Source organism: Hyperolius riggenbachi, chromosome 5, assembly GCF_040937935.1.
Source record: "Hyperolius riggenbachi isolate aHypRig1 chromosome 5, aHypRig1.pri, whole genome shotgun sequence".
In the NCBI taxonomy this organism is placed as follows: domain Eukaryota; kingdom Metazoa; phylum Chordata; class Amphibia; order Anura; family Hyperoliidae; genus Hyperolius; species Hyperolius riggenbachi.
In genome coordinates, this window is record NC_090650.1 from 441,176,444 (window position 1) to 441,190,297 (window position 13,854).

General features: G+C 46.5%; 1 protein-coding gene across 1 annotated transcript in view; it reads left to right on the forward strand.

The window, feature by feature from the left end:
* The window catches only part of OPLAH (5-oxoprolinase, ATP-hydrolysing), an 80,185-nt gene that overhangs the window by 35,380 nt on the left and 30,951 nt on the right, over nucleotides 1-13,854 (forward strand). Inside the window, exons 12-13 of the mRNA XM_068238115.1 lie at nucleotides 3,293-3,463; nucleotides 10,329-10,466. Of these exons, the coding sequence (XP_068094216.1) occupies nucleotides 3,293-3,463; nucleotides 10,329-10,466 (309 nt within the window). The remainder of the gene's footprint in view (nucleotides 1-3,292; nucleotides 3,464-10,328; nucleotides 10,467-13,854) is intronic.

Sequence of the window (13,854 nt, forward strand, 5' to 3'; positions counted from 1 at the left end):
TGGCTATTATTATTATTATTATTGTTATTATTTATAAAGAAACAATATTATATACAAAGTAGGAAACAAGCATGGGGTACAAAGTAATACAGACAATGATATACACCAATAAATGAAATACAGAGCTGGTAACAAAATACAGAACTGGTAATTACAGTGAAAAAAGTAATAAGAATACAATGTGTAACCAATTCCAAGACACAAATGGTGAGAGAACCCTGCCCTTGCGAGCTTACAATCTTAACCTCCCTAGCGGTATGATTAATTCCGGATTGTAGTGTCTGAAAGCGGTATAATTTTTTTCAAATGCTTTTAGGCTGTAAAAATCATACTGCTAGATAGACCTGCGGCAGCCCTGCACATTACATACCTCCGATGGATCCAGCTCAGGGTTACCACTCTGAGTTGCGGATTTCTGGCCCGAGCCTGACTCGGGGTTATTGCTAAGGAGGTTAAGGTATAGGGGGGAAACAAGAGGCGGGGGAGTATACAATACACCATACCTAGAGGTAGTGTGTTTTTGGTTATCTAGTAGGAGTACAACTTTGCCTTAGGACAAAGGGGGAATGGCCTAAGGTAGAGCCTATTCTTATTTGGAAAAAGTGAGTTTTGAGGGAGCGTTTAACGATATCAAAGGTAGGAGGGTGACGGATGTGTTGTGGTAGGGGATTCTAGAAGAGGGCGGAGGCACGTGAGAAATCCTGTATATTTGAATGCCAGGAGGCACTTCTAGAGGAGGACAACAGAAGATCATGTGCAGATCTGAGATTGCGGTTGGGTTTGTATCTGTAAATGAGTGAGGATATGTACCGGGGAGAGTGATTGTCTAGAGCTTTTTAGCTCCTCTGGGTAATTGGCAGCCAGTGAAGAGCTTGTCAGAGAGGGTCAGCAGAGGAAGAGCGAGAAGAGAGATGAATGAGACGAGCAGCTGAGTTCAGTACAGACTGGAGCTGTGCCAGTCTGTTAGTTGGTAGTCCACAAAGCAGTATGTTACAAATTAGTCCATTAAAAATACAATACCCTGGATGATCGATCTTGTCATTATAATTAATTCCTTTTTGTATAATAATTCCTTTTTTTGTATAGCGCCTTTCTCCTGTCGGACTCAAAGCGCTTGCGAGGCAGCCACTAGAGCGCACTCAGTAGGCAGTAGCAGTGTTAGGGAGTCTTGCCCAAAGATTGATCAGAAATGATCGAATGAGCTAACTAATGGATAAGAAACTGCTAACCAATCTTATCAGATTGATGGGAACGATCCGGAAAACTGATTGATTCCATTAAACTAATTAAATAGGTAAGCAACTTTTTGTACCTTTCATGGACTTAACCGATCGTCCGTTCAATTATAAACGATTGTTCAGGGGATTGTATTGTTAATGGCCACCTTAGGGTATTAGGGAGCCCAGTGGCGTTCCTAGGCTGATGCAGTGGAGTGGGCCGCCCTTTAGTGTGAGCATGCAAGGGGGGGGGGGGGGGGGGGACACGTGCTAGACATGCCAAATTTGCAGGGTATGTTAAGGAGGACAATGGGAACAAAAGCAAAACATTTTTCAAAAAGACCTTATAGATTTTGAGAAAATCAATGTTAAATTTAGAGGAAAAATCGTCTACATTCAAATGTGGTATAATATAATGTAGTAACATGTACAGTATATAAATGTTTTTTTTTTTTTATATGTTCAGAGTGTGGGAAATAAAAAAAAATGACATGGGTCCCCCCCTCCAGAGCCTCTTTAACCCCTTGCACCCCATTCAGGCTGGGATAGCCAGAATGCAGAGTCCCGGCCACCTGGATCTTCGCACCCTGAGCTATACCAGCCCATGATATGGGGGGTTTCTGGAGGAGAGGAGCGGCCTGGAGCTCTTGTCCAATCCATGGACAAGAAATTATTCCCCACCTCCGCCTTCTACCATAGTATAGCTGAGCACAAAAGCATCTTCAAATAGCCCTCTAAGGCTCCCTATTGGTCTACTAACCGACCAATGGGAATAAGGAGGATTTTTGATTTCCCACACTCTGAACAAAAAATAAAAAATGTAATGTCCAAAAAATAGGTAAAGATGCCAGGGATCCTTATACAGCCATATTGCTGTATAGCGATCCCTGGCCAAAGCGTTGCCACTTCCACAGGGTTTCCAGGTGGTCATTATGCACTGTGTACGGACCCCCTGGAAACCTCGTCATAAAATTCTCTGCTCTTTCTTTTGACATAAGTAAATTTACACTACTGTTAGGCTGAGACATTATCTGTCATTTACCGCATTGAATTTTTTTTTCCCTGTCATAACTTTAAAATGGATAATCTTCAAAACTTTAAGGTCTTTTTGAAAATGTTTCCTCTTGTTCCCACTGTCCTCCTTAACATGCCCTGTAAATTTGGTGTTTTTAGCACGTAGGGGGGCTTTGCTTTGAAGGGAACCTAAACTGAGAAGGATATGGATTTTTCCTTTTAAAATAATACCAGTTGCCTGACTCTCCTGCTGATCCTGTGTCTCTAATACTTTTAGTCACAGCCCCTCAACAAGCATGGAGCAGATCAGGTGCTCTGACTGAAGTCAGACTGGATTAGCTGCATGCTTGTTTCAGGTATGTGGTTCAGATACTACTGCAGCCGAAGAGATCAGCAGGGCTGCCAGGCAACTGGTATTGTTTAAAAAGGAACGTCCATATCCTTTTAATTTAAGGTTCCCTTTAACCGCTAGCAGTTAGCAGCCATTGACTTGTGAATGCAAATTTTTGACAAAAAAAAATGAGCGTCGAATGCGAACAGCCCAAGTTTGCTGGGAACCGTCCCCGGCAACTGTTCGGAGCATCACTAATAAGGACATGATTTGCATGCTTGTTCACTGACCTGACTGAAAGGTATTGTAGGAGTTACTACTTAATCATGTAAAGCTGAAAGGGCACCTGAAGCGAGAGAGATATGGAGGCTGCCATATTTATCACTTATTAAACAATACCAGTTCCCTGGCAGACCTGGTGGTCTTTTTGGCTGCAGTAATGTCCGAGTCACACACCTGAAACAAGCATGCAGCTAATTCAGTCACACTTCAGTCAGAGCACCTGATCTACATGCTTGTTCAGGGTCTATGGCTAAAAGTATTAGAGACACAGGATCAGCAAGACAGCCAGGCAATCTGCATTGTTTAAAAGGAAACGCATATGGCACCCTCCTATGTCCCTCTCAGCTGAGGTGTGCTTGACTAATTGGCAGATCCCTTCCTGGTGGAGAGAATGCTGCCCTGTGTGGCCGGAGATGTAACTGCCCTTGTCGTTGTGTTGCCCCTCCAGGTATGGCGGAGTCCTCTCAGCGTATGGTATGGCGCTGGCAGACGTGGTACACGAGGCGCAGGAACCGTGTTCTGTGCCGTATGACCGGGACTCCTTCCCCCTGCTGGAGGAACGCATTGCGGCTCTGGAACGCCAGTGTACCGAGGCTCTTCAGCAGCAAGGATTTCACAGGTGAGACGTCGACCAACCGCCATGTTTATGTCCGCTGTGTCACAGGTGAGACGCCGACCGGCACGTTTTATGTCCGCTGTGTCACAGGTGAGATGCCCACCAACCGCCATGTTTATGTCCGCTGTGTCACAGGTGAGACACCGATGCCACGTTTATGTCCACTGTGTCACAGGTGAGACGTCGACCGCTACATTTATGTCCGCTGTGTCACAGGTGAGACGCCGACCGCCACATTTATGTCCGCTGTGTCACAGGTTAGACGTCGACCGCCACATTTATGTCCGCTGTGTCACAAGTGAGTCGCCAACCGCCACGTTTATGTCCGCTGTGTCACAGGTGAGACGCCGGCGCCACGTTTATGTCCGCTGTGTCACAGGTGAGACGCCGATGCCATGTTTATGTCCGCTGTGTCACAGGTGAGACGCCAACGCCATGTTTATGTCCGCTGTATCTCACCTGACTGCCATGTTTATGTCCGCTGTGTCTCACCTGACTGCCACGTTTATGTCCGCTGTGTCTCACCTGACTGCCATGTTTATGTCCGCTGTGTCTCACTTGACTGCCACGTTTATGTCCGCTGTGTCTCACTTGACTGCCACGTTTATGTCCGCTGTGTCTCACCTGACTGCCACGTTTGTGACCGCTGTGTCTCACTTGACTGCCACGTTTGTGTCCGCTGTGTCTCACCTGACTGCCACGTTTGTGTCCGCTGTGTCTCACCTGACTGCCACGTTTGTGTCCGCTGTGTCTCACCTGACTGCCACGTTTGTGTCCGCTGTGTCTCACCTGACTGCCACGTTTGTGTCCGCTGTGTCTCACCTGACTGCCACGTTTGTGTCCGCTGTGTCTCACCTGACTGCCACGTTTGTGTCCGCTGTGTCTCACCTGACTGCCACGTTTGTGTCCGCTGTGTCTCACCTGACTGCCACGTTTGTGTCCGCTGTGTCTCACCTGACTGCCACGTTTGTGTCCGCTGTGTCTCACCTGACTGCCACGTTTGTGTCCGCTGTGTCTCACCTGACTGCCACGTTTGTGTCCGCTGTGTCTCACCTGACTGCCACGTTTGTGTCCGCTGTGTCTCACCTGACTGCCACGTTTGTGTCCGCTGTGTCTCACCTGACTGCCACGTTTGTTTCCGCTGTGTCTCACCTGACTGCCACGTTTATGTCCGCTGTGTCTCACCTGACTGCCACGTTTGTGTCCGCTGTGTCTCACCTGACTGCCACGTTTGTGTCCGCTGTGTCTCACCTGACTGCCACGTTTGTTTCCGCTGTGTCTCACCTGACTGCCACGTTTGTGTCCGCTGTGTCTCACCTGACTGCCACGTTTATGTCCGCTGTGTCTCACCTGACTGCCACGTTTGTGTCCGCTGTGTCTCACCTGACTGCCACGTTTATGTCTGCTGTGATCATGGAGAGCATCTGATCCACAGGAGACCTCCACTCTCCGATGTCTTCTGATATCACATGTGGGGTGTTTTACTCTAAAAGTGGCCATTAACAATCCAGTTTCCCGAGCGATTATTTGAGCCTGCCAACAGAGGGGAAAACGATAAGCAATCCAATCAGACTAAAGGTGGCCGTTAACTATACAATCCCATGGATGATCACCACAGCAATTGATCAGAAATGACTAAATGGCCTAAAACCAGGGGTGCTCGGATACCAATTTTTAAAATCCGAATAGATTCGGATCCGGATACCCAGATATCCGGATCCGAATCGGATATCCGAACTCAATATCCAGTCGGATTCGGATATCCGGATTGAAAACCGGAAGTGGTCTTTAAAATGCTTCCAAACCGTTTTAGAAGCTAAAAAAACCTGATGAACATGAGGTCACACAAAGGGACACGAGACAAAAACTGAGGTGAGACAGAGGGGGAAAAAAGAGACACAGGAAGAAAAGAGGGGGACAAAAGAGACTGGATAAAAAATAAGAAAGGACCTACAAGTCTCATTTGTTAAACGGGGACTATCTGTACTTTGCTAGTATTTGGCTCCACCCACATGTCATGGTCACGCCCACTTTTTGCCGCATCACGCTGTGCATGCCGTTTTCTTCAGTGTCGGAGCCATGCACATTTTTTGCCGCAGTGCACTTTGCGCACGGACACGGGGGTGGGGTGGCTAGTGGGTGGGCACAGCAACCAGTGGGTGGGCCCAGGGAGGGAGGGGCCCAGGCCTGATGTGTGAGGGGCCCCAAAATTTCTAATGGTGGCCCTGACCTCTTATAAACAACACTATACACATATCAAAGCAAGTTTGCTAGATAAATCCAATGTTGGTTGTGGTTACTTTTGTTAATCCAATCCAAATGCACTTTTATACTCTGTATGCACACAACACAGACCCAACTTGTGCAATTAGCAGCACATACGTTTGAACTACGGTAGCCAGCTGCATACACAGCACTCGCCACTCCTGGACAGGTTAGGACACATCAGATTCAGTATCCAAGTCACGTGTCCTTTCACAGTAGCCCGTGGTTTCAGTAGCTCCCTTCCCTTGGGACTCTGGAGGTAGAGGAGCCCACACTGTCTACGGAGGGATTGGCACCTGGCAGGTAGCTAATCGGCAGAGATGCAGCCATCAGGCATCCAGTCTAGATTCAGTCCTAGATTTCTCGTCTTATATCCGAGTATATACGGTAACAGAAACCGGTATGGATGAGTCAGGTTCCTCCAGAAGTTCTAAGGCTCGGTTCCCATCTGCAGCTGGACATAAGCAGCCAGTGGGAGGGGACAATCTATTGTCTGCTCCGATGCTCTGCTGTGGTCGGCTGGAACCCAGGACTGATATATTATCCAGTGGCGTAGCTAAGGAGCTGTGGGCCCCGATGCAAGTTTTACAATGGGGCCCCCCCAAGCACTCTATACATAACATTTAATACGGCGCACCAAAACCAGCCAATGGCAGCTACAGTGTCAGAGGTGCAAGAAGGGGATGGGGAACAGCTTGTTACTGATTACCCCCAAGCACTCTATACATAGCAATCCCTGCCAATGGCAACTACAGTGTCAGAGGTGCAAGAAGGGGATGGGAAGCAGCTTGTTACTGATTACCCCCAAGCACTCTATACATAGCAATCCCTGCCAATGGCAACTACAGTGTCAGAGGTGCAAGGAGGGGATGGGGAGGAGCTTGTTACTGATTACCCCCAAGCACTCTATACATAGCAATCCCTGCCAATGGCAACTACAGTGTCAGAGGTGCAAGAAGGGGGCGGGGAGCAGCTTGTTACTGATTACCCCCAAGCACTCTATACATAGCAATCCCTGCCAATGGCAACTACAGTGTCAGAGGTGCAAGGAGGGGATGGGGAACAGCTTGTTACTGATTACCCCCAAGCACTCTATACATAGCAATCCCTGCCAATGGCAACTACAGTGTCAGAGGTGCAAGAAGGGGATGGGGAGCAGCTTGTTACTGATTACCCCCAAGCACTCTATACATAGCAATCCCTGCCAATGGCAACTACAGTGTCAGAGGTGCAAGGAGGGGATGGGGAGCAGCTTGTTACTGATTACCCCCAAGCACTCTATACATAGCAATCCCTGCCAATGGCAACTACAGTGTCAGAGGTGCAAGAAGGGGATGGGGAGCAGCTTGTTACTGATTACCCCCAAGCACTATATACATAGCAATCCCTGCCAATGGCAACTACAGTGTCAGAGGTGCAAGAAGGGGATGGGGAGGAGCTTGTTACTGATTACCCCCAAGCACTCTATACATAGCAATCCCTGCCAATAGCAGCTACAGTGTCAGAGGTGCAAGAAGGGGATGGGGAACAGCTTGTTACTGATTACCCCCAAGCCCTCTATACATAGCAATCCCTGCCAATGGCAACTACAGTGTCAGAGGAGCAAGAAGGGGATGGGAAATTGCTTGTTAATGATTACCACTATTCAGGCTGCTTTCACAGTGTGACGTTAAAGTTGCACGTTATAAAAAGGAATAACGCAGAGTAGCGCACACCAATACAAGTCTGTGCGACATTCACAGTGCACACGTTGCACTGTGTGTAGCGTGTAGCAATATTTAGGTAGTGCTGCATGCTGTGCGTTGTCTGCATTATTTGCTACGTTGGGACTGTTTGCACATGCTCAGTAATGTTTTTGATTTTTTTTAAAAATGTGACGCATGCGCCGTTTTCATTCTATCAGTATGCGACGAAAACGGCGCACCAAGAGACGCATAACGCAGTTCAATATAACGTCCAACTTCAAAACTAACATGCGTTGCGTTAGGGGCACGTTGTGCGACCTTATTGTCGCATCAAACGCAACGTCCCACTGTGAAAGAGGCCTCAAAGTATCTATAGAAGTGATTATTATGAGCACAGGACCAATAGAGAGCTAATACTGTAGTTGAGTGAGGGCCCTTCGGGGGCCTCTCTAGCCCAAGGGCCCCGATGCGGTTGCTACCTCTGCACCCCCTATTGCTACTCCCCTGGTATTATCCGCATAGGCTATATGGGGAATGCATCCGCCTGTCCGGGATTTTCGCTCACTACACAGAGAGGCCGCTTATCCCATGGATCCGTTGCAGACTGACAAGCGTGAATAGCTCCTATATTCACAAAATAGGAGCCATTCACTCTCCATTTTGCAATGAGCAGAGAATGGACAAAAATTATTTCCGTTCTCAAGTGGAAATGCAGCCTAATGGTGCCCATACATTGTACAATAAAAACATTAGATTTTCCCATTTATTCGACCAAAACAATTGAATTGAATGAAAGTCAAAAAGAACAAACAATTATCCCATTTTTTTAAATATAAAAATGTAATCGGACATGTTGGACAAATCTTTATACTCGATATTTTTTTTTTTTTCAGCATTTTCTGACGAATCGAATGTTCGTGCATGCAATTTTTTTTTCCGATCTAGCGGAATAATCGCACAAAATTATCTAATAGAAAAAAAAAAAAGAAAAGATTGTACCATGTATGGGCACCTTAAGGCAGGGTTCCAGTTTTTTCACATTAAACTTCACATTTGTATGCAATTTTTTTGCATGCTCTGGATACCTGGATGTGGAAGTTTGCACACGGCTGCACATTTAATGCAAAAAATTGCACATTTTCTGCCAAAAAGCTGAAGAGTAGGGAAACTGTGGCCTGGCAGAAAGGGAGAATTAAGTTGAATTTCTTTTATTAACATGATTTTGTGTTTGGGACTTATTATACTAAAAATATATGCTAGACCCTTGCTTGACACATTTTGGTAAGTTACCGTATATGAAGAAATTATAATAATAATCAAAATTAATTCAACCACTTTTTGCACAGAAATTCAGTCAAAACTGAACGCCAGGGAGTTTATTACTGGGGGCTCATCTGGCTATAGAACCTGGAGAGGGGGGCTGCCTAATACTGGGGGCTCATCTGGCTATCTATACTGGGGGAGGAGGCTGCCTAATACTGGGGGCTCATCTGGCTATAGAACCTGGAGAGGGGGGCTGCCTAATACTGGGGGCACATCTGGCTATCTATACTGGGGAGGGATAAACAGAGGTGCCAAAGGATTTAAAAAAAAAACACTAAAGGTAGCCATACACTGGTCGATTTGCCATTAGATCGACCAGCTGACAGATCCCTATCTGATCGATTCTGATCAGATAGGGATCGTATGGCTGCCTTTACTGCAAACAGATTGTAAATCGATTTCAGCCTGAAACCGATCACAATCTGTGGAGCCGCCGCTGCCGCCTGTCCCTCCCCCCCGCGCATACATTACCTGACGCTGGCTCCCGGGCGTCTTCTCCACATCTTCTCCACGCTGCACCCGCTCCATCCCGGCGCTTCCTGTGTCACTCCGTGACCAGGAAGTTCAAATAGAGCGCCCTCTATTTGAACTTCCTGGTCACTGCAGTGACAGGAAGCACCAGGATGGAGCGGGTGCAGCGTGGAGAAGATGCGGAGAAGATGCCCGGGAGCCAGCGTCAGGTAATGTATACCTGATCGGTCGGCCGCCGCTAGCGACGCGCTCCCTACCCGCGGGCGATCGAGGGTAATTTCCCGCACGGCGCGATCGACGGACCGATCCGATTTCGGGAGGAAATCGGATCGGCGGGTGCGTTTAGCACGAACGATTGGCAGCAGATTCGATCCCAGGATCGAATCTGCTGTCGAAACGGCCGCGAATCGGGCCAGTGTATGGCCACCTTAAAAATCTTAAAATTGCTACGGAGGCATCAGTGGACCTCCTAGAAGTAGACACAAGAGCTGTCAATTTCAAAATCTCTGTAAATCGGGGTCAGGGAGCGGCAGTCAATCGACTGCCCACAGCATTGGCACGGTATCGAGCAGGGCAAGGTGCGATTCAATCGATCTTCAATACGTTTCCAGCTGAAATCTTTTAAAGATTGATGTGCATGAAGTGTATGGCTAGTTTAATACATTCAGGCCTTGTTCACATTGCGCTGCGCTCGCACTATCGCCCGCACTGAGCGATAATTTTTTTTTTTCTAATCGCTTTAGCAGAGCAATTATTTAAATCACTTTGAATACTTTGCCCCCGGAAATGAACAAATACAATGTATTTATTCATTATAGTGCTGGGGAAATCACTATACAAAGCGCTTTTTCAAGCGCTTTTGCAATTTCCCTCTACCTTCCATGCAACGCTTTAGTCAGCGGCAAGCAAACGGAAAGCCCCAATGAGAACAATCTCATTGGAAAGCATAGTGTAAGCGCTTTTACGGCGATTTGTACAAATCTCCTGCCCTAAAAAATTCCAAAAAACGCCGCTAGTGTGGACGAGCCCTTAGTGTTGCTTTGTTGTGCTGGGTCATTTGTTACCACCATAAAGATAACCAAAATAATTTACAGTATTTTTTATTGTATTTTTTCCCTGACAAGGTCACAGATTAACATGGAGCCCTTCTTACATCTCCGCTATGAGCGCACCGACTGCGCCCTCATGTGTTCATCCAGGGGATACCCGGCGCCCCCCGACTCCTGCCGTGCGGGGGACTTCAAAGCGTCCTTCACAGCCAGGTGAGACGTGTGACCGATCCTGCACAGGCCGGTTATTAAAAGGCCGATTTACTAGAATAGCAAAATAAAACCTGTGACAGAAGAATATAGAAAACTTTTGTACTTTTCAACTGTTTAGTTACTTTTCAGATGTCAATACTTGTGCCTTAACGTTTTGGAAAATAGTGTTTTTATAAGGTATTGTTGAGTTCTCTATAAAGGAGTGGTGTCACTGTATTTGTATTTAACGAACAATCACATGAAAAATGTTTTGAACAGATAAAGCTGATCTATTATCAGTACAAAAAGAGAAAACGTAAGCAGTGACTGAAGATTGAATAGTCCACAGATCCAACAGATCTGGTCATTGTTGTCCAGGAGTGTCTTGTGCCACCCTCGGGCATACACGCAAAAAGGGCGCCAGAAATTTGGGCAGCCCAAAATATCAGCTATCGGTAAATTAACCATATGAAGTGCAAATTACGATAGTAAAATATTGGCAAATGATATCAATGTTTTACTACAGCTAAACCTAACTTTATTCTCATGCTGCACCCTCCCTCTACCGCTGCCTAACCCTAACCACCCCCCTGCCTATGCCTAATCCTAACTACTCCCTGATACTTAACCCTAACCCCCCCGTGGCACCTAACCCCCGCTGGTGGCGCCTGACTCCACCCCCCACTGGTGCCTAAACCTTAAACACCTCCCCAATGCCTAAACATCCCCCCTTGCCGATCACTAACCAACCCCTCCCTGCCAATGCCTAAACACCCCCCCCCCCTCCGACACACACACACACCGCTGCCTAACCTTAACCAACCCATCTGCTGAAGCTTAAAGCAGATCCAAGATGAAAAACTAACTATAACAAGTAACTTGTCTATATATCTTATCTAGTTTATATAGTTAACACAGCAAATCTAGCTGCAAACAGCTTTAATAGAATATGATTATTTCTTCCTGTGATACAATGACTGCAGCCATGTTGTTTGTAAACATTACACAGAGGCGAGCTTATCTGCATCTTCAGCCCTCAGCCTGTGACAAAAATCTAATCCTCCTCCCCTCTGCCTCGGAAATCTCTGGCTAGTAATACCTCCCCCTCCTCCTGCCCAGACTGAGCTCCCATGAACCCTTGCTACTGTCTGAAAGTGCCTTGGCTCTCTGAAAACCTGTGGGCGTGGCTTGTTTAGTTTATAGGGAATTACAGTAAATTTACAGTACTGTAAATGAAATTTGTATGGATGCCTATGGCGGCGCCCACACTTCTGCGTTTCTCTGGGCGCCCAGATTTCCTGCTTCTACCCTCTGGACCAAACCATCATCTGCCGCCTGTGCAAATCTGGGCCTAAAGTAAGCCTGAATAGAGAGGACTATGGAGGATCACATATAATACAATACAATACAATACCATTTCTATAGCGCTTTTCTCCCATAGGACTCAAAGCGCTTAGGCTCTCTCAAATTCAGTAATTGGTAGTAGGATGAAGTATTCACACAACAAAAGTTATATTTCTGCAAATGCCAAACTGAACAGGTGGGTTTTCAGTCTGGATTTAAACACGTCCAGGGATGGAGCTGTCCTGATCTGTTGAGGTAAGGAGTTCCAAAACGTAGGGGCAGCATGACAGAAGGCTCTGGGACCAAAAGATTCCAAGTGGACTCTGGGTATGACTAGATTATTAGAACCTGTTGATCTGAGAATGCGGGGATTGCTACGCAGCTGCAACATATCTTTCATGTATCCAAGGCCTAAATTATTCAGGGATTTAAATGTAAATATACCACCCCCTTCCGCCACTGGTATGTCCCGCTCACACATACCACCCCCTTCTGCCACTGGTATGTCCTGCTTACACATACCACCCCCCTCCACCACTGGTATGTCCCACTCACACATACCACCCCCTTCCACCACTGGTATGTCCCACTCACACATACCACCCCCTTCCGCCACTGGTATGTCCCACTCACACATACCACCCCCTTCAACCACTGGTATGTCCCACTCACACATGCCACTGATATGTCCTGCTCACACATACACCCACCTTCCGCCACTGGTATTTCCTGCTCACACATACACCCCCCTTCCGCCACTGGTATGTCCCGCTCACACATACCACCCCCCTTCTGCCACTGGTATGTCCCGCTCACACATACCACCCCCCTTCTGCCACTGGTATGTCCTGCTCACACATACCACCCCCCTCCACCACTGGTATGTCCTGCTCACACATACCACCCCCTTCCACCACTGGTATGTCCCGCTCACACATACCACCCCCCTTCTGCCCCTTCTGCTGACTGTGAGGTAAGGGGTCAAAGTTTGGCTCCATGATGATAGGGGGCAGGTCGAACATGCTATATGTTCTCCGTTCACCGCGAATGCGAACACTTCTCTGGGAACTGTCTGCTGGCGAACTGTTTGGGTCATCTCTAATTAGATTGTGAGCTCCTCTGAGGACAGTCAGTGACATGACTATGTACTCTGTAATGTGCTGCAGGAGATGTCAGTGCTATATAAATACATAATAATAATAATAATAATAATGTGGTAGGACATTAGACAATGACTATGGTAGGATTAGATTGTGTGCTCCTCTGAGGACAGTCAGTAACATGACTGTGTACTCTGTAAAGTGCTGCAGAAGATGTCAGTGCTATATAAATACATAATAATAATAATAATGTGGTAGGACATTAGACTATGACTATGGTAGGATTAGATTGTGAGCTCCTTTGAGGACAGTCAGTGACATGACTATGTACTCTGTAATGTGTTGCAGTAGAGGTCAGTGCTATATAAATACATAATAATAATATGGTAGGACATTAGACTATGACTATGGTAGGATTAGATTGTGAGCTCCTCTGAGGACAGTCAGTGACAGGACTATGTACTCTGTAATGTGCTGCAGAAGATGTCAGTGCTATATAAATACATAATAATAATATGGTAGGACATTAGACTGACTATGGTAGGATTAGAGTGTGAGCTCCTCTGACAGTCAGTGACATGACTATGTACTCTGTAAAGTGCTGCAGGAGATGTCAGTGCTATATAAATACATAATAATAATATGGTAGGACATTATACTATGACTGTGGTAGGATTGGATTGTGAGCTCCTCTTAGGACAGTCAGTGACATGACTATGTACTCTGTAATGTGCTGCAGAAGATGTCAGTGCTATATAAATACATAATAATAATAATATGGTAGGACATTAGACTATGACTATGGTAGGATTAGAGTGTGAGCTCCTCTGAGGACAGTCAGTGACATGACTATGTACTCTGTAATGTGCTGCAGGAGATGTCAGTGCTATATAAATACATAATAATAATATGGTAGGACATTAGACTATGACTATGGTAGGATTAGAGTGTGAGCTCCTCTGAGG